The 25,929-nt window shown below is 42.6% G+C and overlaps 1 protein-coding gene across 10 annotated transcripts in view; it reads left to right on the top strand.

Moving 5' to 3' along the window:
- The window catches only part of Znf827 (zinc finger protein 827), a 159,533-nt gene that overhangs the window by 72,795 nt on the left and 60,809 nt on the right, over positions 1-25,929 (top strand). For all 10 annotated transcript variants that reach the window (XR_010051479.1, XM_013160263.3, XM_013160262.3 and 7 more), the window contains exons 6-7: positions 12,589-12,828; positions 15,088-15,145. Coding sequence is in view for 9 of the 10 variants with exons in the window: in XM_013160263.3 (XP_013015717.1) it covers positions 12,589-12,828; positions 15,088-15,145 (298 nt within the window). In the remaining variant the exon portion in view is untranslated. The remainder of the gene's footprint in view (positions 1-12,588; positions 12,829-15,087; positions 15,146-25,929) is intronic.

Raw genomic sequence — 25,929 nt, forward strand, 5'->3', positions numbered from 1 at the left:
TGGAGCAGAAGAGTGGTGAGATGGACTGGGGTGGGGTGGAGGGGCTCCAGATCTCCCTTTAGAATGTGAGCAGCAGAGTTCAGGGTGACACCGGGCATATGCATCTGCAGGTTGGGATAGTTGGCCACCTCCTGTGTTCTTGTAGAGTTTTCTCTTTCTAGTATAAATGATGATAGACATGATTTTATTTCCAACAAACTATGCCACAGCTTACAGAGGAGCTGTTAGCAAACACTATTTGATGGTGAAATTTCTAAGGAGAACCTTCATATTTTCCAAGGCATCCAATTGCAATGTGAGTGCTCATACTCGAGCAATCAAACACTGTTGAGGGGACAAATTTCCTAGCCAGGCAGAAGCCATGAACCTTACCTGTTCTAGTTTCCTGGCTCTCCCCACTCCTCCCCCTCCCTGCTCCCAGCCTTTTTGTCTCTATATTACCCCAGATATGGCCTTGGGAGTATGAGCAGGACTATCATTTAACTCAGTGAGATAACTAGAACATTTTCATTCTGCAGTGGTTTTTCTTTTCATCACCATATTAACCTTTTACCTTTAACTTACTCATGTCAAAGAAGGGGAAGATTAGCATGCATAATTAAACCCCACATACCATGCCCATCTGGGTACCTGCTGTTATCATAGATTCACCTCTGGAGAGGGGAATCCTCCTTGCTAAGTAGCCTGTCCACTGCCAAGTGTCTGAGTCACCTCCTGGGCAGGAGCCCTACTGGGTAGTGTGTGGGATCTGCTCTAACACAGGAGCCCTGGAGGATAGTATCAGACCCGGCAATAGTGGGACCATTGTGCAGGAGAGCATCTGTGTTAGCCTAAGGACGGGAAGCCTTCCTCCAGAACACATTTCTCTTTGTGGCGTCTGTTATAGAAAGACAAATGATTCAAAAGTTGTGTTTTCCCTTGATCAGAGTGGAAGGCCCTAAGGTGCTAGTTCTCAAGGGATCTTTGTTTTCCTCCCTAATCATTCTCCTATTTACTCTACCCATGTATATGTTTTCCCCACGGTGAAACTATCCTGGTTTTGTGCTGTGAGTTGATTTACTTCCTTGTTTCTAAATATGGTAGAGCAGCTGGATTCGAGCACATTTCCTGATTTCCTGTGGCTTGCCATATGCTGGTACGGCTTATCTCCACAGCTGGTGATGGGGGAGGTGATAGAATATATGGGGGTCCCATTGCAGTTTATCTTAAGTACAAAATCAGGCGGTGAGGGTCACTGTCTAAAGAATAAATTCTGAATTTGTTTCATTCCTTTCCACCCATACCCTCCATGTCCCCATCAACCCACCCCCCTCTTTAAACATATACATGGACTTCCCCTGTTTGGGTTACCAGAAACTGCTGTTTTGATTGAAAGCATTCACAGGGACGGCTTTCCAAGATTTCCTGTGGTCCATACACATGGGACAATAGGGAAAGAGACCCTTAGCAGAGCCAGGGGGGACTAGTGAGGACTAGAGGTAAAATGGCCTGCACGTGGGGGGCTAATTTGAGAGTAAAGTCATCTTCTCTCATTCTGTGCATTCAGATATTGACAAGAATCTTCACTTGACCTTGAGTGCCGACTTAGCCAACTACTGAGAAATGTACTTAATGCCTTTTTTTTAAGCACGTCTTTCTAAAGAGCTGTGGGAAATGAAGAAAACTGGAGATCAAGAGGGTATTTTATTCAGGACAATCAGCTGTCTCCTGTCAATCCTTCATCCTAGCCCCACTGCGTTTTGCACTGTGTTTTGATTTTGTTTTATTGCATTTTTTGTGATGCTAGGAATTGAACTGTCACCCGGCTAGCATGGTCCTTGGTTTGGTGATAATGGAAATTAAAACCAAAGTGACCCTATGAGCTTGCAGGGGAAAAGTTCTCACTGGAAGGTGAGAGGAGATAGCAAAAAGACCCCAGCTTCAGTAGAGCAGGAGAAAGAAAAAACTCTGATGAAGATCAGACTGGCCCATTGGCAAAAGAATGGAGACCAGTTTTATGGGGTGCTGTAATGGGCTGAGGTCTGGTCAGTCATTATCTTGGTCCTGCTTTCTCAGCTTTGGGGAAATGCTCATGACTCCAGGAGGAATTCTGATAATCTGGGGCAGTGTGTGTCGTGTGAGGCTGTCCTGGAACCAAAAGTGACCTCAGTTTTAGGGGATGTAGGCTTCTGGAGACAGATGTTCTCGGTCTTAAAGGACAAGGAAACAAGGAGTCATGGTAGGTAAATTTAGGGCTAAGAAAACATTGTTTCGACAGCTTTTAGAGAAGCATTCCCTACGTAACTTACATGCCTGTATGTAGAACTGAAAAAACTTTAACCTAGAGTTTTATAAAATGAAGGTCAAGCTTTATTCCGATTGTGGTCACCTATTGGCATCTGTAGACCCACATGAAGAGTCATGGGTTTTAGCAAAGTCCTGCTTAACGTGACTCTTTTTAAGTCTCTGTCTTTTATGAGTGACAGCTTAGGGGCCCATGAGTTTGTCTTTTGTCCTGGTCTTTGTGGTCCTCTGTCCCTGTGGTGGTCTCTGTATCAGAACCCAGGGCCTCACATATACTGGGTTTACTCCACACTGAGCTGCACCCCAGCCCTCCTACCCTGGGCTACCCCATTCTTACTAGGTTTAAAACAGTATCTCCTCAAAGTCCTGTTCCTTAAAGAAACCTCTTCTTACCTGACACTCTCCTTTCCGGGAAACGCCCGCAGTGGAAGTGAAAATCTTGTAACAGCAAGTGTTTGACTGTTAAGGCTTGGTTACTCCACTGAAGGGTCACCTGTCCTCATTTCCACCTGGTAACTGGTCCCTGCTCTTCAGTACCTGCCCAAGAGAGGACACACTAGCCAAAAAGAGGGAGGGGAATTAAAATGAGTCATGCTGTTTGTAAGTAGCTTTGACTTAAAAGGCATGTTGGAAAATACAGGATGAGGCTGTCCTGCACACCAAGTCTCTAAGAAGTCACTAAGAAGCCCAGAGAGATCATTAGCCTCCATGAGGAGGTCCTGCCCCATCGTCCAAGGACTCCCTCTGCAGGCATGGTACTGGGAGACCTTACCTCTCAAAAACAAAGTCATACTTATTATCTGCTGTCAGGATTTGATTTTTGGCTACAGTATGTGAAGATTTCTTGGGGTTTCAGTGACCCTTATACCTGAGCATTTCTCTATGTTTCATCCATCCTTTTGTTTCCTCCTATGAGCTTCTCTTTTTTATTTTACAGTAACCCCCCACTTTTCTGCAGGGCATGAGACCCAGGAACCTCTAAGGATGCCAAAAACTGCAGTTAGTATTGAACCCTAGAGATGTATGTGTGACTCCTGTGGCAAAGCTTAGTACATAAATCAGGTATCTAAGAGATTAACAGCAGTTAAACTTACAATAAAGTAAAACAGTTATAACAACATACTGCGTCTAAGTTAAATGAATGTGGCCTCTCCCACGATTCTTCATTTACATACGTGCTCTTCTTCCTGTTGACTGACAGCAACTAAACCTTTGGAAAGTGAAGCCAGGGAAAGCACAACCTTGGATAAGAAGGACATCTTATATTTCATTCATTCATTCATGCATTCATTCATTCAACTATTGAACTTTTCCTGTTTTCCTGACCCTATTGTGGGTACTAAGGACACGAGGTAAAGAGGTTAATGCTCTCTCCTGGATGAGCCCACAGATTCTTCCCACCCTGTGGATTCCCCGCCCCCCAGCTCACTATGGTCACTGCCTGTGTTACCCTGCCACATTCTCTCCTGGAAACACCAAGACAAGCAGCTAGGGCTTCTCCACAGAGGTGCCCATGTGGCGGGACTCATTACTGTTTACACTGGCCATGTGAGTGTATATGAGTCTCTGTTAATATATATATATAGTTTGTATTAATATTTACCACCTAAGAAAAGCCCTTTAAACTTGCTTGCCTCTACTAAAGGCTTGTAACTATTTGGAAGTGAAAAATACTTAAAAGTTCATTAAAGACTTTCACTGAAAAGTAGAAGTTTGGTAAAATTCTCAGTCATTGAAATAAAGCTTCCTTTGCTCCTTGCTCTTTTGGCATTAGGGAGTCCTTCTGTCCATCTCTTAATTTTTTTGTGCATGCAGCAGTAGCCAGCCCATTGCAAAGCTGGTTCTAGCCTTTTGATAATTTTTCATGGCAACAGAGTTTCTACTGAATTTTGATGCATTCTGTTTAAACACACACACACACATACACATACATGTGCACATCCACGAACATGCATATGCATGCTTTCCAACATTCTGGATATATAAAAGCCAGTAGGCTAATCATAATAGAGTGGGGTAGACGGGACTTCGATTTATTAAATGCCAAAGGATAGTAATGTTAAATAGCTTTAAGTTTAGATCAGATACTTTAATTGACCCTCTTTTTTTGGACTTTTAATATGTAACAAGAAAAATGTGCTCTGGACATTAGATTTTATGTTAATTTTTTTAAAATGAGATCATTTGGAATGTTACCAAATGGCATGTATGCGGTTTCAATGTATCTCCTTAGATAATTTTTAGTGAATCATTAAATGAAAAGAAAGCAAGGTGATCGGAAAAGGTTTCACTTTAGCACTGGGACACTCAGAACTCAACAGATAATGACCGGGTCACCCCCATATCATCTGCTGGGTTGGCAGAGCTCGTCTCCCCAAGGCTCCAATAACTGAAAGATTTTAGTCTTGATTTTTATTTGGACACAAATGAAATCAAAGGGAGAATTTGTAAGACTCGAGGGACATAGTCTCATTTGTGGTTCCCAGAATCAAATCAAAAACTTTCACCGCAGCTGTGGGTCCGGTTTGAAACATTTACAAACACCCAATTGACTTATCGTAGGCAAGGACTTGTTGCACTGATTGCTGGCTGGTACAGCTGTGGTATATGAAAACTACTTTAAAAAGTGGCTTAAGAATAGAGCCACAGCTGCTTTGGTCAGGTGCAAAACTGTGTATTTTTTATGCTCTGAAAGAGAACTTCCCACTCGAATTCTTCATTACCTTTAACATTGAAGCTTAGCTTTTTCAGCACACGTTTGTTCCTTGCAAATTCAAAACGATTAATAAAATAGAACACCTGGTGCTCCTTGTATGTTTTTTAAAAAATTCATTCCAAATTGATGCCCTGATCACCTCCACCTACTTAGCTGTGAATTTTAATGTGCGTAGTTCATTCTCTAGCCTTGTGTCAGTTCTCTTTACTGTTTCCAGGCAGTATACTGATCTATGGGGAAGGTACTAGTTAATTTATGAATTTTAGTGTCAAATTCAGAAGTTGAAAATATCTTCAAATTGGTGAAAAAATGTGGTGGGTGTGTGTATGTATGTGAGAGAGGGAAAAGAAGGAAGAAAAATACAGAAAGACCTCGTTCTATGGTTTTAAGCAAGATTCTTAACATTTATGGTACTGTGAAGATTGATGTCATCTGTTGAAAAACATTGTTAATAGGTTATAGATATTCCTTGTCTAATGACCTATTTAATGAGTTTTCAAACTTATGGTCCATTTTTTTGTACAGTTCCGTACATGTTGCTTATAGAGCATTGATTAATTTTTGGTATAACACCTTGTTTATAGTACTATAGCTTTTGATGATTGTACTGTATAGTACAATATAATACTATATGTCCTATTACACATTACAGTACTATGTGTAAGAGTTATGCAAATAAAAATAAAGCCATCAAGTTGGAGTTTCCATTCATCATTTCTTTGTTTTGAATATCATGACATTCGCACTAGATACAATTCTTCATTTAGTGACCCATTCACTTAATGACAGTCATAGAACCAGGATTTGGTCATTAAATGAAAAATACCTGCATTTAGTTTGACCCAGATCTCTTTGATTGCCTTTCTCAAAGATACTGGCTTGATCTCATGATTTGCTTAGTTACTGTGGTACTGTTCTGGGTGTGTGAGTGTGTGTGAATGTGTGTCATAGAGGTCACTGTATGGTTCTTCTTTAGGAAAGGATCATTCTAGAAAGTTTTCTTAGGGGCTGGAGATTTAGTTCAGCAGCACAAGTGCCTGCTTGGCAAGTGTGAGGTCGCGTCTGGTCCCCAGCATGGAAAAAAAAAAAATAGAAAGTTCTGTTATATCTAGAAAAACTAGAGAGAAACCTGTCCCACTCCTGCTTATTTTCAGGGGGAGAGTTTCCCCTTTCTTTCCCTTGTAATATGACCAGTGTGTCTAGCAGGGAGAGTAGAGTCTCACCAGAGCTTGTGCTGCCTCTCTGGAGGTGTAGCAGCTCTGGACCTTTATGTCCGTCCTCAGAGCAGGGCAGGGAGCCTTCCCCACTGAAGTCCACTGTGTTCTGGCCATTGCGAGAACGAATTTAGGTCCACAGCACAGAGGCAAATGAAACTTCACATGTGATTCCCTCAGAAGAAGAAGCACCTACCAGTCCGGTGCTAAAGAGAGAACTAAAGGTTTGTCTCAACATACGTGATTCTGTTCTTTGCTGCAGCTCAGATGAAAAAGCAGAGAGGGAGAAAACATTCAGTGCCTGGCCATCAGGTCCTCAGTCCTCATCACAAGAAAGGAGATGCATTTATCCCCAGTTTGCTAGGTCTGTGCGACAGTTCCCAGAGGGGGCAGCGGCCACAGGGGCCACAGCTGTGCGTTCCCGCATCACCTCACTCCAAGGAGGAAAAGCCAGACACATAGCATCAGATGTCTGTGGAGTAACATTTCCACTTCTGCCTCTGTCTTTGGCCTCTGCTCCAGCAGGTCTGGGCTTAATTGTTCTCCATGCAGCCAAGAAAACCCAGCCCAACTCTTCATTCCATTTTGATTTTGGCAAGGCAGAGAGAGAAGGCAAAAGGAGGAGGCAGCTTGCCTTTATCAGACGCCAGCCAGAGTGCCAGGCCCCGAGACGGGGGATGTTGCCATATGATCTCATTTCTGGTTCCTGCTCAGTTGTTTCCCTTCACCTGGTCCTTTTGGCCTGCATGGCTGCTTACAGAGCATTAAGTAATAAAACCCAACACCTGCAGGAGTCAAGTTTCATATGGGGAAGGTATTTTTATGCCCAACCAAGACCTTTGTATCTTTGAGGCTGGCAAATTGGTGATGAAAGATTTTTAGTGAATCTGATCACTGGAGACACTGAACGGTTTCAGCATGGCGTAGTTGCTTCCAGAGACCCAGCAAGTTCAGGATTGAGACTGTGAGCAATCTAGAGAGGGAGTGGTCAGTTAGTACTATTTACTTTCGTGCCCTCGCCAGTGTTTCATCCTCTGGGGTTTACTTCGTAGCTGGAATGCAAATCTTAGCAGACCATGGCACCGGGAAAGGGAGAGTGGGATTACACACCTACTGTGTGCCTGCTGCAGGTGTCATGCAGGAAACACACCCGAAGCGTGACAACTGCACGAGTCCTGTGCGAAGCCATGAGAATGGCAGGTGTGTGAGCACTAAGCACTCTCCTGGGAGCTCAGTCCAGCAGGCAAACAAAGCTGGGGAAGATAATTTTGTGCAAGGCATCATGGTATTTGCAAGGTTTGTACAATCTAGACAGAGAACTGAAGAGAGAATGCAGTTCCAGGAAGAGACGGGAAGGCTGCTCACAGAAGCGACACCTGCAGGAAGGGTTGAAATCCCTGTAGGTTTTAGCAGAATATTTAAGAAGGGGAGAGCCTAGAAAAGGTGCAAGGCAGGAGCAGCATGGCCCGTTCAAGCAGTTGGGAGGTCTGTTTTGCAAGGGCAGGAAGCCACATGGAGGAGTGCTGAGGCCGGGGCTCCCCAGGGGACAGGGAAGGAATCATTGTCTGGGTGCAGGGACTCAGACAGGCTAGTGGCTGGGAGCAGAGAGCTGGCGTGCTGTCCCTAGTGTCCGGCTTCTCTCTGGGCTTCCTGGCCACCACACCACACTGCATCCTTCCCTCTCCGTGTCTTCCCCTCGCATTTTGTCTCTTTCTTCTCTTGAAGAGTAAATAATGTAGTTCTGCCCCATCCTCTGCTTTCTACGCACTCTCCTACTTCTCACCCAGGTCCTTGATGACTTCTCATGTGGGTAACACGAGCTTCCTCCCTCCCTGCCTCTCACCACCTCCACTTCCTGCAGGAATCATCAAGATGGTAGCAAAACAGAAGTGAAATCTCGTTCTGTATTTCTCCCTGATCCCTTTCCTCTGTTTTCCTTACACCTATTCAAACTGTCATCCAAATCTTAGAGGCTTAAAAAAAATCATAGAATGTTTTTTAATCTTATCTGTTCCCTGTCCATTCCCTGTGCATATGAAGCTCACTCATAGATTCTCTCACATTCGTCTCTCCGTTTTTAATTTAGACATCAGTTAAGCCAGCTGCTGATTCCTCTCCATTCAACCTCTGGAATATGCAGAATTCTTTTCCATCGTCCTGGCCCGGGCTTGTGAAGTGTGGCATGATCATTCAGGCTTCCAAACCCAGCACCTGAGATGACATATTCTGTGCTTGTCCATTGCCCCAGTTCTGTTTCTCTACAATATAACCTGACGCTCTTTGCTGAATTGTGTGTTAGATAGATGATTTGACTTCACCATTAAAGTTACAGCATGAAGAATTTTTTTAAAGGACCCGATGATTACTCTGGGCATGGAGACAGAGTAGAATAGTATAGCAAAGAGAAATTCTGAGCTGAGAGGGAGCAGGATTTATTGTTTAATGGATACCGAGTTTCCGTTGGGAAAGAAGAAATAGTTTTGGAGATGGATGATGGCAGTGGTTACCCAATCATGTGGCTCGACTTAATGATCATGAAGTATACTGTAAAAATGAATAAAATGGTAAAGTTTATGTTACATATGTTTCACTGCAATAAAACTCTCTTGGACAGATTTAGAGTATAAAAGTGAGAGGTTTTTTGAAGACTGGGGCAAGAAGGGATTTTGAAGATTTCTTTAGAGAGAGCTGCACTGTTATAGAGATGGAGCCCTCCGTTTACCCAAGATTAAAGAGCATGACTTGAAGGATACTGCCCAGGAAGTGTCATGAGGAGTGTGGTGGTCTGCTTAGGAGGGGAAAAATGGGTCCGCAAGCTGTTCTGTTGACCCAGTGAGAGTTGCCACGATGCTAAACTTGGCCTGTTTGACCAAATAAATGTGTGTTTCCTAAGGCCTGTACCTAGATCAGATCCCCACAAGAGGCCTGGCATGAGTTTGTCTTAAACGCGCCTCCTGGGGTCACTAGAGATGGACAGGTTCTCAGCACTAAGGAAGATGCAAATCAACCGACCCGTAGATTCCTAGGGGCCCTGGAAGAGTTAATTGTCCCAGTGGAAGGCAGAAACAAAGACCACTGACAGTTGAAGATCTTTGAAGACCTGATGGGCAAATCCATGGTCCAACAGGGCAGTGAGTGAAGAGTTGATCATGTTCTAGCTTTTCGCAGGTCTGAAGGGCAGCTGGTGTATTGGAAAGAAGGCAGCAAAAAAGAGAGGACAGACTACACCCCTTTCACCTCTTTGTTTCCTAGGACTGGACTCCTGCCCCCTACAGGGGCAAGCTTATACTTTCCTCATCATTCATCTAGATTCAAACTGTCCCTGAGAAAGAGTCCAAGCTGAGAGCGATTGGCAGTGAGTAATTTAACTATTGTTATGTGAGAAGGCCCCAGGCAAAATGAGGGGGCTGGCTGGGGGACCAAGTGGGGTACACAGCAGACATCTGTGTCCCGGTCAGCCTGACTCCTGATCTCAGGCCAACCTGTCTAGGGAACTGGCTGAGATGGTGATTAATAGACATCCAGGTGAGTCTAGGCTAAAACATAACAGGAGCTTTTTCTTTGTTTTTTGCCAATGCAAAAACCTCAAAGCAGTGGTTTTCGAACAGGGTGATTCTGCCTCTCCCCAGGAAAGTCTGACCATCTCTAGAGTCATTTTGGGTTGTTAAAAACTAGAGGATAGCACTACTGGTGTTTATTGGGTAGAGATTCCACATGTTTCCAGATGTGCTAGAATGCATGGCTCCTCCCCCCTGCAAAGCCACTGTGTCCTAAATGTTGAGAGTTTCAAGGGTGGGAAACCCTACTTTAAAAAGAGAGGCAAGAAAACACTTGGCATTACTGCTTGAAAGAGAAAATACTATAAAAATATTGATTGTATTATGTCTCACTTGCCCATTGAGATGTCAGTTTGAAAACCCTTCTCTGTGAGTCTGGAATCCATCAGGGAGATTAAGGATGCTAAAGGGTTTTATCAGTGATCAGTGTTTTGTGCATTTTCGAAAGGTCAAGAGTTGTCATAAGAAAGGGCAGAAAGCACTTCCCATGCAAATCATCCTTGAAATGATCCCAAGTAGATTTTAAAAATTAATTTCGTTAAAGTCAGTGGTGCAGAGAGCCAGGTGGTTGTTAATCTAGGGTCAAAACTGGAAGTGGAGGTGGAGAGAGAAGAGAAATATTGGAGCTTTTTTCTAGCTTTGCTCTTTATGTTGTTAAGACTTTTTTTTTTTAAACTCAGTGAATCCCTTTGTATTTGTCCTAGTGTTCCTTTGTGTTTGTCCTCAGGCTTCAGAACCACCATTGCAAGGTTCAGAAGCATCATTATGTACCTGTGACACTGACCCCACTGTTGATTTTCCAGCTACTAAGTACTTTGGGGGAGCACCAAGAGACAGATGTGTGAGGATCGCTCCTGCAAGTGGGTGGGTGATCCAGCCCGGGTCAGGATGGCTCCCTGTGGTGGGGAGAGGTAGGGGCAGCCCTGAGCTGGAATTCAGTACTCAAACAGGACCACATCTGCTGCCGGTGGGGGTGAAGACTTTAAGCATATACCTTGAGAAGCTTTTTATTCTTATCTATCTCCTTTTCTTCCTCTTCTTCCTCCTGATCCTGTTGCTCTTCTTCCTTCTTCTTCCTCTTATGATTAACTGAATCCATGAACTTGATTTTCATGAGCTACTTCATAGACATACAGAGGAAAAAAGTAGCTTGGCTTGGCAGGAGTCGGGGATGTGAGGAACAGATTTTAAGTAAATATCACAGCCGACTGCAATTTAGTCGCTGCCTAAAAACAGGTAGTTTTTCCTGAGAAGCATATACAGTATGTCAGGAAGAAAACAATTAGCACTCTCCGTCCATAAGATCTTATTGATAGCACCATATTAATTGTAATCACTTAATTTAAAATGATCTTCTCTCTCTTTTATTGCTGTAAACCGTATGTGTTTGACATGTTGCATTTTGTAAGGAAAGCATTGCTCCTCCTTCCAGCTGGGTTACATCAGTGAGGTTTCCTGTTTGATACCTCCCAGCTTCCCATAGATCAACACCTGCTCTGTACCCTTTCTTGTTGTTCTGCCTATCATCTCATTGTTTTAGTTTCTTAACTCTGCTGTACACAGTTATCAGAGTTGGCAGCTGACTTAGTCTCTCATGGTTCTGGGGGCCAGAAATCTGGCCAGAGTGTGTTCGGTGGACTGCGCCGGGAAGATTCTCTAATGGAGAATCTTTCTTCTTACAGCTACTGGTGGGTCCAGCGTTCTTTGGTTTGTTGTTTTGTGACTATTGTTTTTCTTTTTTTACCTGGCCTTTTCCATGGTACCTAGGTCTTATCTTCTTCTGTCCCTAAGAAAGAATACTTGTCATTAGATTCAGGGCATCTTGAGATCCCTACCTTAAATCTTCAAGACTCTTTTTTTTCCAAATAAGGTCACATTTGCAGGTTCTTTGTGTCAGGATGTAGACATACCTACCTGAGGGCCACTATTCGCCTCCTTACTCTGTTAGCCTCTGTCTGCCATCTAGCAGTCTCCTTTGTTTTTCGTTTTCCAGGATGTTGTCTACACAGTCAGTTACTAATAAACATCTTGATTTCAAAGGGCAGGCTTAGAAAGTGCAGCCTTATTTTACAGTGGCCCAAATTAGCACCTGGGCTGCTGGCCCCACCTCTCTTCAAAGATATCCTGTCATTAGCTCTAAGGGACATGTAGACATGGGCACTTCCACTTGCATACCAAATGTGTTTCAGATTACAGAGGAGCATCCAGCTGCCACACCTAAAGGAAGAGCAGTCCCTAAATGACAGCCCATGAAATTGCTGTTTTTCTAGGTGTTAATCCTTGGGCTGCAATTAACTTCCTAGGTGGTCTTAAAGGATTAGTAGTTTCCATCAAGGTAAAAAATCTCTCCTTAAATTGACCCCCCTTATCCTTTAATAATTTAGGTACCTTCGAAGAAAGAGTGAAAAAATCGATCTGAAACTTAAAAATAGAAGAAATCGTAACATTACTGTGCTTGCTCGTGTTTGATCTGCTGAAATTGAGTGAGTTACAAAACAAGAGCCTACAATGACCATGGAGAGTGTTTGTACATGGAGCATGGTAGAGAGGAGAGGACATCTCATCTCGGGATGGCCAGACCAGAGTTTTAGGCCTGGAGACCCAGGTCTGGCTTAGCCGTCACTTGTATGTCTTGGGCATGCTACTTAGTTTCTCTGGGGTGACATATCAGAGTTTCTCTCCTACCTTTCCAGGAAGCCAAATGGGTTGAGCCAAACTCATGGCTCTTGCTTCTCTTTGTGTTTAGCAACTGAGTTTGGCTGGCCGCTAAGCAACACAATGGTGGTGTTTCTCTTTCTCTTCCTTCACCTGCTTATAGCCGAGAGCTACAAGGAGACACAGATGGTGAAGATTAAGGAGGAGCCCATGGAAGTTGACATTCAGGACTCGCATGTCTCTATGTCACCCAACCGGAACATTGGGTACAGCACTTTAATGGGGCGCGAGAAAACCGAACCCTTACAGAAGATGCCGGAGGGCAGAGTCCCCCCAGAGAGAAACCTCTTCAGTCAGGACATCTCTGTGAAGATGGCTTCTGAGCTTCTCTTTCAACTGTCGGGTATGTTTAACCACAGAAAGATGCCAGTAATTGGGGATCATTGGGAGGAAGGCCCCTCTAACTAGAATTTTTTTGTGTGTAATTTTTTTTTAAAAGCCATCCCACATGATAGAATTTTCTAGACAGAAATCAGTATTGTTACTTTTACAGGCACACTGTCACCCAACTAGCAGCTAATACAGTGCTGCCAAGTAAAATCTGTGCAGACTCGCTTTAATAAATAGTAAAGAATCATCTGAAATTGGAACACTGCAATTTTGTGCAAATGATCCCTGTCGACTGGGATCAACACCTCACTTCTGATTGTGTTGAGGCACTTGATCTGATTAACAGCCTTTTCGTTCTGATGTACAAAAGATGGACTTCAGCTTACTCCAGGAGTGATGAAATCACCATGGATTCCAAATTAGTGGGATCTTAATGAGGTTTTGTTTCTTACCAAAACAAAGAAAGAAAAAGCAAAAAATCAAAGCCTGAGGACTGTTTCCAGCTACTGCGCCAGAGAACATTTGCAGTAAACTAATTTCTACTTAAAATACTTGGATTTCAAAAATGGAATGATTACCAGCCCAGTGGAGTATCTTGATGAAATAGTTGAGGATCCTAAACCCAAACTTGTCACTTTCATCAACTCCTCCAAGTCCCATGCCATTTGTCCCTGACAAATTTAATATGCTGTTACTCTGTGAGCATGCTTGAGATTGATGATATGTACATGTATAATGTTCACTTTTTGATAGCATTGGCCTCTGCACTGAAGCTTCCTCATCAATAGAGTTTGTTCCTAATATTTAATTCCATTTCATTATGGACATCAAAACACCCATTAAATGCCATATTAATCACCTCCCCCTACCCCAAGAGAAATACTAAAAGAGTAAAAGGAACTAAAGTCTCATAGTTCATCTTCTCATGGGCCTGATGGCACCCCTAGCTGTGCAAGTGTCACATGCACATGGTGGCCCCACATTCTCAAACAAAGACTGTATTTGCACAGGTCTCTGCAGTCATAGAAATCATCAATTTAATAAACTATATAGTACACATAAGTCTTTACAACTTCCAAAATCATGAGATTCCACTTTTTAAAGGCTAAAACAATACCACTTGGATAATGACCACTTTGCTGAAATTAACAAGAAAAGTGATATTTGAGAGGTTCTTTTCAAAAGTTCCTGTCTATAACAGTACATAGGCACAGTTTCGTATCAGCTACGAACTTGGCATCTTGAGAATTCTCACCCTGGTGCTGTCACAGCCTGGTGACCACAGACCAGTCATTTAACCCCCACTTCCTGCTCTGTGAGAATCCTGGCTGGCAATCCAAATTCATCTTGTTTGTCATTGTTGAGGGAACTAAAAGAAACCGTCCATGGAAACAGGCATGCTATGGGTATTGCAAAGCGTGGGACAGATGTTATAGAACTTTGTTTACATTTTTTCCAAAATCCACAAGATTAGGAATTTGTTTTGCCTGCCATTGAAATATGAAACTCTTGTTCAGTTGCCCAGGTTTTCTCTAATACTTGAAAGAAGGCATTGAGAGCTATGATGGTCTGGGTAGAGACCTCACCTCTGAGCTGGATTGGGAAGGCCAGAGATCAAGTTCTGTGTTCTTGAAAGCTAATTAAATCATTTCTGACAGCTGGGAGACACAGACATCAGGCCACACTAAGGGAGGGTTTACCTCTTCTTGTCTAATGGTGTGTTTTTTGTCCCTGGTGACATTTATCAGAATAAGCAGTTGATGACGGCAGCTCCAAGAGGTCTTCTGGCTGTTTTTATGGCCCCTCTCACAAAGGAGCCTAACAATGCAGAATAAGTAAAGGTCGTTATCAAAGCCAGGGGCAGGACAGTTGCAACAGCTGCAGTTTTCCTGCTGAATCAGGACAGCAGAAATTTTCAGCTGGGAAAAGATAGAATAGAAATAACTGTCTCTGTGCACTCATTTGTGTGTATGTGTTATGTGTCTATGTGTGTGTACACTTTTGGAGGCTTGATGACAATCAGACAACACACCTGAAATTTATTAACTACTTCCTTTTGATTGGCTTCCAATGAAACATTTTCATGAATATGTTCTATTTGCTTTTGAGGCATCTTTCTCAAAAAGATAGGGAGGACTGGGAGGGTTGAAAAATAAAGTAAAAGAAAGCCACGAACGAGAGAGATGTTGGGGGTGTTTCAGCTTAATCTTAAAAGTTGGAATTTGAATGATCACCACCTAAGAGGTATATGTTTCATGCTTTCTTCTTACAGAGAAAGTGAGCAAAGAGCACAATCACACGAAAGAAAACACCATCAGGACGACCACCAGGTAGGCTGCTTTGAGCAGGGCCCCCTCAGAGCTGTGTGGACCTTCAATCTTACAGCACTCACATTCCCCAAACCACTTCCTGCCACTGTGCTCCACGGAGTCACACCTTCCCACCATGTTTCACAAGAATTTCTCAGTTGGTGGAATCAGTGCAGAGACTAACAAGCAGGAAAATGATTCATATTGATTAAGCATCTACTAGGTGTCACTTGCTGGAGAATTTTCCATATGCTACTTTTTTTTTAATTTTTCACAGAAATTTTGTGAAGATGTTACTGTAATCATCTTTGCAGGATTTTTTTCTTTTCTTCCCTTTCTTTTCCTTTTCTCCCTTCCTTTTCTTCCTCCCTCCCTCCTTCCCCTTCCTTTTCTCCTTCCTTCCCAACTCTCTCTCTCTTTCTCCCTTTCTCTAATTAAATGGGAGGCACAGCTGAGATTGCAGCCTGGGTCTATAGCTCCCAAAACCTATTGGTAAAACAAAGTTCTTGTTGCAGTTCTGCTCCCAGCTGGCTCTTCACCTGTGAGCTGATCATTTATCACCAAGGATACCCCAACATTATTATTCGGACAGATTGTTTGGAGGGCAGATAATTTTTAAAACAAGAGAAAGATCATGCCTTTTAAAAATTGCAAGAGGAGAGCACAGTGATACACACTTGTAGCCCCAACTGCTTGAGATGCTAAGCTCAGGAGTTTGGGGCCAGGCTGGACAACATAGCAAGACTCCACTAAAGAGAGACAAAAGGAGAGAAAGAGAGAGAGAGACAGAGAGAAGAAAGAGAGAGAGAGACAGAGAGACAGAGAGAGAGAGACAGAGAGAGGGACAGAGAGAGAGAGAGAGAGAAGAAAATTGGTCTTGGTCTCATTCACACTGTGGGCAAGGAAGTTGGAACAGGTCAGCCAGCATGGGTTGCCCATTAGGAAGAGAAGCTAGCCTGACTGCTAAGCAGAGCCTCGAAGTCCGCCCGAAAGGGAACTGTTCTAGGTAATCCAACAAGCACAGACCTTACTACTGCAGAAAAGAAGCTCACAGGAGATGCAGCCCTTATAAGCCGAGGGCAGGAGCTTTAGGGGACAAACCAGAGGATGATGGGTGCATAAGATGAAGGACTAGGAAGAGGGAGCCATGAGATACGGAGGCATCTGTAAATGAAGGCACTTTGCTTGCCCGAGCCAACAAAGGCAGAGTCTTCCCAGTGGGAGTACTTGATCCTTGTTGTATTGTTAATTATTGAAAGAAAGGATTAATGATGCTTTTCTTTTTTGTGTGCTATCAGTTGAACTCAGAGCACTATCAGGCGTGTGGACAAGACCCACTTTGACTTAACCTGATGTGTTTTTTTTAGTTCTGCTAATTGGAATTTAGGACTACTGTGTATCGAGCAGAGAAATCAACACAAAGCCAGCTTGTCTCATACCAGCTATTGATCATAGTATTAGGGAAAGGAACCTTGTTGTCAAGCATAGGTTGACACTGTATTCTTATGTCAAGACACAGATAGAAAATGTCTCTTGAAGATGCTCTGTGGATTGAACTGGGAAATGAGTCTCTGAGAATGAAAGGATACTTTGTCTGTTGAGTGCCACATGGGAGATATGAGCTCCTGTAGACTCCAGCCTTCCTACTTCTCCATGCAATCTTTTCCAGTTTTCCTCTATGTGGTCCTAACCTTGTCACACATCTGCTTGCATCCCTGGGTCCAAGCACTGATGGCATTCACCACAGTATGCATAACACACAATCATGTTGATTTGCTTCCTGAGGATTCTTAAAGTCACAGACCAGACTACCTAGAATTAGAGCCCAAGATTCTCATGAGGTGTTTTTCTGAGGAAGAGCTCAAGGTCAAGTTGGAAGGCAACAGAGGCTGTGATTTCAGCTGAAGCCCAACCTCAGCTCAGTCACCCAGGGAGCTCCAGAGCTACCAGTGCACCATGGTCAGTACTGCCTTGAGGCAAAGGGGGCCAGCCAATTCTTTGCACCCCCACATCTTCAATAGTTTCTGGGCACCCAGCAGGGGAGGTGTGTCCTCCTAATGGGGGCTCCAATGAGTAGGAGCCCTCATGTGTGGCACCCAAAACTCAGCCCCGTGGGGTGGGTGTATCATGCACTGACAAAACCCAGGCAAGACCCCAGCAGCTTGTCTTGTGGAGGCTTCTGCTAGCTCATGAAGATTACTTGGTAATACTTACCAAGTATTAGTAGAAAGGTGTGCTGTGAGACCCTGTTATTTTATGTTTTTCAGGTGTTCTGAGAAGAGGTAAGAGAAGGTTAGAACTAGTCCCCAGACAACTGAAATGTACCTCAAACCTAAATTGCCTTGGCTGGTGCTCAAGTGTAATTATACGATAGAAGAGGAATTTTTTTAAACTCTTCTGCACAAATGAAGCAATCCTTGTTTTCCTCCAGCAAGGAGATTCTAAAATCCAAATCAAATCTTTTGTCCAAAGCAAAGGAAGAGTTGCTTCCAAGAATCTCCAGCAGAAATCAGGGTTTATAATTCTATAAAACTCCATGTGTGTTTTTATTTTACCTTTAAGTGTGCAACCCGCTGAATTAGCTTATCCAGAAACAGACTTTTTCCCTCTCACCTCAGTCCTTCTAATGGCATAGAATCAATCTGCTTTATGCCAAGAGGATGCTTTAACTTAACTGATACCAGAAACAAGAAAAGATGTACACACTTTCTGTCTGCCAGTGTGTGTCTCTTTCTCCTTTTCTGATTCTGATTTTAGAAGAAATTTACCTTGTATGCACAAGTTCAATATATAGATTATATTTTACAGCATGACTCCTGGTACATTTCCGAAAGATTTGCATCAAGCTTCCAGAGATGCACATTTTTAAGTACTTAGTGAGTTGTTTGTTCGGTTATCATATTTCCTATGTTTGACATCCTAGAAGAAGTTGACTATTGAGAACAATGGCTCATGATTGGAGTCAAGTTCAGAATTTTCCATGTTCACAAGCTGCTAGGTACATTTAAGATAGCTTAATTATGAAGGACAGATTATTTTGAAATAGATCCCAGACATCATTTTAAGAACTAGTTTGAGAATGCTTTATTTTGTAATCGAAAAATTTAGAGTCAGCTGCCTAACTAGGATCATCTCCCCAAAAGTAAAGGAGAAAAACAATTCACCAAAGAGCGCCATGTAGTCAGGCAGAAAAATCAATTTACTTAGCAGCCAGAATGATTGGATCATGTGGTCCTGCTCACTAGTGCCTTGACCTTGTCCCTCTGCCCTTGTTTGTGCCCTCTGAAAGCTGCCTCCATCGAATCGGTTCCTTAGCTGAAACTTCACTGTAAATACTAAAACAGCAGTCCTTTGCCTGTTTAACCTCGGAGTCCAGAAAACTCAAACCAAGAGTAAAGAAGGCTGTGGGTCTCCTTTGACATAGCATGTGGACTGAGTGTTCCTAATGTCATTCTGTCTGACAGATGAGATGAGGGGAGAGTCCCAGGCAGGCCCAGGAGGACAGAAGGATGGAACACTTATGAGACTAATAAAACCCTAATTTTTCCATTTCCTTTCCCAGCACAACCCTGGATTCTGCAGGGAGCAGATAACCAGCTATTATGATCATTTAGTAGATGGAAATACATGAGGCATGATATTATAACCAGATCCCAAAGTTTAATGGCATAAAAAGAAGATCTACATCCTTTGACATGGACCATCACCCAGCCAGATGCTGGATAAGATCGAAGTAGGCAAATGGAACTCTAGAGTAAGAATCAGATAGCTCCTGGCAGGTGAATTGGACATGCTCAGTGTTGTGTAACACCGTGAATTTCGAACAATGGCTGCCAACAACCCTCTCTAGGTTATTTGTTCTCTCTTTTCCCCATTAATAATTCAGTGTCTGTGGGAGTATAAGATTGCAGGACTATAAGAAAAACTTTACACACCTGGCTCACTTTTTTCCAAAAGCAAAGGGTGTTTGCGTGAATTGTCCCTCTCTCCATTACTCGACAAAAAAGCAGAAGTGGAAAAATCAGGGGAAGACAGACTCCCCTCATGCTGTGCGAACCAACATTTAATTTACCCAATTTTCAGAATCCGAAATGTGGGCTATTTTTCTCTGATTTAGATAATGGCACAAACAGTGTTTGCTAAAAAACATATTCACTTGAAAGTGTCCAATATAGCATTTTCCTGTGTGATGGCTTGGATGCATGCCCTTAAATATTTATGATTTGGTAATAGAAATTGCACAAATTTGTAAAGGCATGATGTGCAGCCACAATGCATGCAATTTCCCCTTTTCATTTCTTTGGCAAGCACAAGAAAATAACACTCTATTACCTTAAAAAGTAAGAGCTTACTTTTGGAGAACACTGACTTAAAAGCAATTAAAAGACACAAGAGATGGAGCAAGTGAAATTGGTAATTGTCGAGGCACTCTCCATATATTCTCTTTATCCTTTATATTTTGTGATGTTAAGATGAAATGCACTGAGTTCTGGTTCTAAAGAATGGAAATTACCTCTGATTTCATGGAGCCCCTTCAGTTAGGGTACTCAGTTATTTCCCCCTTTTTGTCCAGGTTTGGGGCCACAGGCATCCCTGCAAGTGGTATAAAGATGCCCATTCTCAATACGCTGCCATTTGCTGGGACACTGTCGCAAGAAATATTTACATCTTTGACGTCTGCGGTGTTAATCCATGCAAGTTATGCCTTTGTTTGCACCGCTGTCTGCAGCTGCCCGGACTGCTGCCTTGAGTAGCATCATGGGAAATACAGCCTTTCCCACTGAGCCTTGTTTTCCTACTTCCATAGGCGAAGGTATCAGCCTCAGCCATGTCCTCCCACTTGTAATAACAACCGTGGATCATTAGGTAGAAATAACAGGTTCCTAGAACTCTGAACTCTTTGGTGTGGCGTTACTCTGAAGGAGCAAATTTAGATTTCCTTCTTAGGATCTGACGAGGGCTCTCGGCTTCATTTCCCATGGAGCTCTCCCACCTTTCTTTCTACTTGTTTGTAATACATAGTCTTTTTGTTTTGAGATATTGGGTACTGAACCCAGAGCCTTTGCACTGAGCTGAATCCCCAGCTGTTGTTTTGTTTTGTGACAGGGTCTTGCTAAGTTGCCCAGACTGGGCTCAAATTTGCTACCCTCTTGCACTGGCCTTCTGGAGGGCTGGGATTATAGGCCAGCCATAGTCTTCTGTCTTGTTTGTGTAACTCATGGTAGGAATGAAGCGTAAATTTGTTCCTCTCTGTAAGGAGACACAGCATGTGTTCTGGCTGCTGCTTTTGACTATGCAGCATAAGGCTAGGCAGAGGTAACAGAACTGAAAGGTTTCTGTGGCTTAGGAGCTGACTTCTGACCTCTTCTTATCTAGGATCTTCCCCCCGGGGTGCCTCTGCACTTGTCACCTGAAAAGGGCAGATGCCAGGGTTGGCCGCAGTGTAGGGAGGAAGCTGCTCTCTTGCATGGCATGGCAGGCTGGGAGGGCACTCACGTGTTTGTGCTGTGACCTGTAGCTTTCACACAACAAAGAGGCCTGCATCCTTGCAGGGAGGACTGAGCGCATCTGTTCCCACCTACGCAGAAAGCCCACTGTCCTTGTTCTGGGGGAAACCGGACTCCTTCGGGAGCTCCAGGGCCCTCTGCAGCTGACATTTCGAGGATCTGGACTTGCAGGGTTCACTTCCTTGGTCTGTGGTTGGCTCCGGCTCCCACCGTCTGGCCTCTCCGCTGCAGCAGCCCTCACAAGGCCTGGCATTGTGCTCCCTGTCCTGAGAAGTTTCCTGGCTCCCCAGTGGATGAATGCTGAAGCCCAGCGACCGGAACTGGTTTCCTGCGTGCCCGGTGTTAGGTTGTGCCCATTGGCCTCCTCTAAGACAACCGTAAAGAGAAGGCATTGTGTTTTCCTCAGCAGAAAATACAAAGCATTGCCGATATATAATTTCTCCTAACATGTGGTGTTTCCTCTACCGTATTTTATACAGTCTCTTCCTCCCACAGCTTCTGCACTTCTGATTCTGAGGTGGACTGATTCTGAGGGGCCCATTTTAGATACTGTTGCTTCTGCCTGAACTGTCCCCTGACCCCTAGCTCACTCTATAAAAGGCCGAGTGTCCTTAACAGTAGAGGATGCTAAACAGTGAGACTTCTTTTTTTTTTTTTGATTTTCAAGATAAATGACTTCCAGAGTAGGAAGCTCTCCCTTATAATCCTACTGTCCAAGAGAGCTGCTGCTAAGGAGGTAGAATGGATCCTTGCTAGATTTCTATTTCCATATCTGTATTTTTAAATAAAAACTGGACCCTACTATATATAGTTTTATAATCTTTCTTGTTTCTCCTGGCAATATAATAAGAGCATTTTTCTGTGCCAGTCAACATCATTCAGTATTGTCCTAGTGTTGGCGTAGTAGTCAACGTGTGCATGATGTCATAACTTATATTTAATGAGTCCCTGTTATTGGATGTCAAAGTTCCCCTCCCCCCCAGCTGCTACGTTATAAACAGTGATGGGATAAAAGGATTCAAAAAAGCATTTACATTGTTTTGCTGTGAATCCTCAAACTGACTTCCAAAAAGATCCAGTCTACAGTTTCCCAGGAGCTAATGAGAGACAGAAACAGAGATTATTTCAAACATCTGACCAACTCTGTGCTTCATCAATTAAGGAAAAAAAAGTACCAATCAGGGAGTTTAAAAACACATGAAAGTTCAAACTTTTTAATGGATTTTTAGCCATGTTAATATTTTATTTTGGGCAAAGCTTGTATTTGTTTTGCATTATTTCTTTTACTGTTGTTTATTATTCCATTTAGTGGTTTATTTTGGCTGGATTTTTTTTTTTTTGGTTTGGTAGTTGCTATTGATTTTTTTATTATGATAAATTTTAAAACAGAGTAGAAAGAACAGAGTAACAGATCACCACGTCTGCACCACCTCAGTTGAACAATTAGCACTGTCTCGCTTCACTACGCCCTCCCATTTATTTATTTGCTTGCTTGTTTACTTATCTGTTTATTACATTGTTGGGGACTTAACCTAGGCCTTATGCATGCCAGGTAAACGTTTTACTGCTTAGCTAGACTCCCGTCAGTAGTCTCTGTACTGTATTTATATCACATCTCAGATACATTGACTCCCAGAGTGTTTGATTTATATATCTCTATTTTCCATGATACCATTTCATGCCTTGCAAAACTAACACCACTAGTTTTTACCTATGGAGAAGCTTCTGTTTGATAGGTACTAACCCACATCAGTATCACAGGCAGAGAAGGAAACACACCTTTGGTACCTCATCACCTCCAAACAGGAAAGAGGACACCTGGTGCCTGACTGATGGTGTGACCTTCGCTGCTTCTGCTCACAGGCCCTGTTTAGAAACCCACCGAATCTTCAGGGCCAGCCTCAGTGTTTAGATAAATGTCCCAGCTGTCGCTTGCCAAAGTCTAGAGATTAATTCCAGCTTTACTCACTACAGTCCCTGTGTCTTTGAAAATGTGTGAGCCCAACGTGATTGCTGACATGGTTCCAGCTCCAGCCCACTGGGGTCATAGGAGGCCTCCGTTCCTTTTAAGTTTGAATAAGGAATTTTCTGTCTTGGATGGTCAGAGCTGTCTTCAGGGCAGAGACTAGCAGTCATTTTTAACCTTGGGCACACTTCTCCTCCCCCACATCCCTAGACCTGCCACTCGGGATTCTTTTCATTACAGTAAATAAATAAATGAAATCACGCAGGAAGAGGGCTCCTCATTTCCATGGTAGGGGGAAGGGAAGGATCTCCTTCATGAATACCATTGTAATTTCCTTTACATTTTAGGTTACCCTTTGAACTTCAAATACTGTAATTTATAAATATGCTGCAAAACATAAATGGATAAGCAGAAATGTTAAGCATCTATTTGAAATTACTAGCTAATAAATTAATCAAGGAAAGTAGCATCTTAAAAAACTACAACACTGCTAAAAATGAAGAAAATCGCTTTGCTCATGAAAATTAAATTGAAAATAAAATGCCAGTTGAATATCTCTAATCCAAAAACCTGAAATCTGAAATGCTCCAAAATTTGAAACTTTTACGGCACTGCTATGGTGCCACAGGAAAGTTCCAGTCTGGCCTTATGTGACAAGGTGCAGTCAAACACAAATACAGTCATCATCCAGCCTATAAAGCTATGCATGAAACACGTGAATGTCATGGACGGACTTGGTTCTTTCCCCAAGATACCTTATTCTCTGTAGGCAGATATTCCAAAATATATTTCTAGTCTCAAACATTTTTGATAAAGGACTCAACTTGTAATGGTATTTTGACCATTTTTAAAATGGAAACTAAAAACAAAGTGCGATAGTCCTTTTGTTTTGGAATTGAGAGCATATTTTCATGCCAGCTATTAAATATCCCAAAAAAGTTCTTCTGCCTTTAAATTCCTAGAACAAATGTGAAGAAGAGTGTTACAGCTAATCAAATCATTTTCTCTTATTATCTGTCTTCAAATATTCTCATCTTTTTTTTACTTGCTATGTTTAAGGAAGTTTTTTTAAAAATAAAAAGTTTTGTTCTTTGGAAAAGAACGTGATTGTTGTTAGCAAGTTCTTAATTTTTATTCAAAGACATTTCCAGTTCTTGTTTCTTCTAGTTTCATTACATAGACATGGCGATCCATATGGGAGCTACCTATTCCCATTTTAATTCAGTTATATCCATAGTCACATAGTCAGGAAATCTTTGAGCTTGTGTAAGATTTGTTCTTGTAATAACTTTGCTCCACCTTCTTGTGGCTTCTGAAAAAATGGAGGATTGTTTTCTCAATTCTGAATTCCTGTTCATTTCAAAATATCAGTGCAGTGTGTGAGCCTTGAGGTGTGGGTCTCAAGGTGTCAGTCATTCAGAACTGAGTTTTTAAAATACCAGCTCAATGGTTTTAAGCAAATGTTGGGATTTCAGTTCTTTAAGAATAACCAAAGGAGGAAGACCCTCCTCAGAGGAGGGATCAAAGCCACCTGGTGAGGTGGCCCAGCAGCTGAAGTCCTCTAGAGGAAACAAACATGTGTCCCACAGAGCTTTCCTACCTCAGGCTAGGACCTTTGGCCCTTTGGAAGATACAGCTGCTCAGACATATCTAATCAGATAATTTGTTCTTGAGCATCCTCACAATAAAACAAACAAATGATTAACTCGAATTCTTTTGGGCACATTTCACCCAATCCTTTGGGAGGAAAAAAACTGAAATCCCTTTTATAGCATAGGACACATAGCCAAGCAGATGATCAAGCACTTTTACTTGAAAAGCTACTCCCCGACCCATTCACTGAAGAAATGTTGTCTGTGTACAGCTGGGAGATAGGACATCACTACAGAATGATTTACCTTGTGCATTTAATGAGTTTTTCCCCCTGACCTACCTAAGTCCTTGTGAGTTCTGAGTGAAAAGACTCACTACAGTGCAATCTTTTTTCCCCCTCTGTTTTTGTCTTCTTGTTCTCTTGGCCTTTCCCAAGTTGTTCCTTTTATGTTGCACTTTTAAATCTATTGTATCATTAATTAACATAGTTATTTCTTGAGCTTTTTCTCCTGGAGGAGTCCACCTGTTTTCCCTTTTTCTTCTTGCTTTGTTTCCTTGTTGTCATCAGAATGTGAATTCCTGGAACACTTCACTTTCCCATGAGGTCGTGGTTTAAGATGAGCTTTCAGCTCCATGGGAATCAGAGCTCTCCTTTGGGCCTCAAATGTTAAAGGTGTAAATATTTGTGCCACAATTGGTACTTAGCAAAATGTATCACTATTTAGAGCGATAATCTTTAATGGGGTGTTTTATTATTTATTGTAAATCCTTCTACAGCTCTGTGTTGTTGACCCAGCAGACAGGCCAGTACTATCCAAGGCCTGAAATAGTCCGGGTTCGGTGGCAACGCTGCTCCTGTCTTTCATAACCTGTAGATTTTCTACAGGGAAAGAAAAAAAGACATAGCCATATACTTTCAATGTCTGTTTCACTTTTAAACAAATAAACTCATGTAACAGTTTTCTAAGATGTCTTTTCTAAATAATAAAACATAGAAAAAGTAAGAGAGAATTTCAGCCGTTCAAAGTCTTTGCCAATAACTCTCAGATTTTGATCCTGAGTTTATCATACATGTAGGTGAGTTAGGGGAGTCGCCCAGGTAGCCTGTGATAGTCCAAGTCTGAGGGGGATGCCGTATGTTGTAGTGGATGCTGATTTTGTTAAATGAAAAGACATGATGACCCCCAGTTTCAATGGGGAGTAATTTCTACTCCTACCGCTTTTTTAACAACTATATTAACCATAAATAAACACATTGCCTGTTCCCTCTCTCTTCCTCCCTTTCTTTTTTTTTTTCCTTCTTTTTTTCACTTCCTTAGTTCAACTTTTGATAGATCTTTTTCGTCATAAAATGACAAAAGTTGGGTGATTGGAGAATCAGAGAGCAAGAGCTGTATGATCTGCACAAACTGGCTGCTTTTCTAGAGTAATTAGTGACAAACAAGTGACCCTTTGAAAAGTCATACAAAGATGAAGTCAGGTTCATTGCACTTATGATTTTCCTCCCTCAGAAGACATATCCCCAACTACACCCACTGCATTGGGTGACCCTACAACCACCCCATCCACATAGTGATGGTCACCAAACAACTCTCAGTGCTGTCCTCATCACACTCACCACAGTGCTTTGTCTATTGCAAAGCTGGGCGTCAGCTGCAGAGTCTCTGCTTCTGCCCTGGCCACTCCCTGTGAGGCACAAGAGAAGAAAAGAAACTTGGGGAAATTAGCTCAGCACTCTG

The sequence above is a fragment of the Cavia porcellus genome, unplaced genomic scaffold, assembly GCF_034190915.1.
Source record: "Cavia porcellus strain 051 isolate PalLab524CR breed Dunkin Hartley unplaced genomic scaffold, mCavPor4.1 scaffold_14, whole genome shotgun sequence".
Taxonomy (NCBI): Eukaryota; Metazoa; Chordata; class Mammalia; order Rodentia; family Caviidae; genus Cavia; species Cavia porcellus.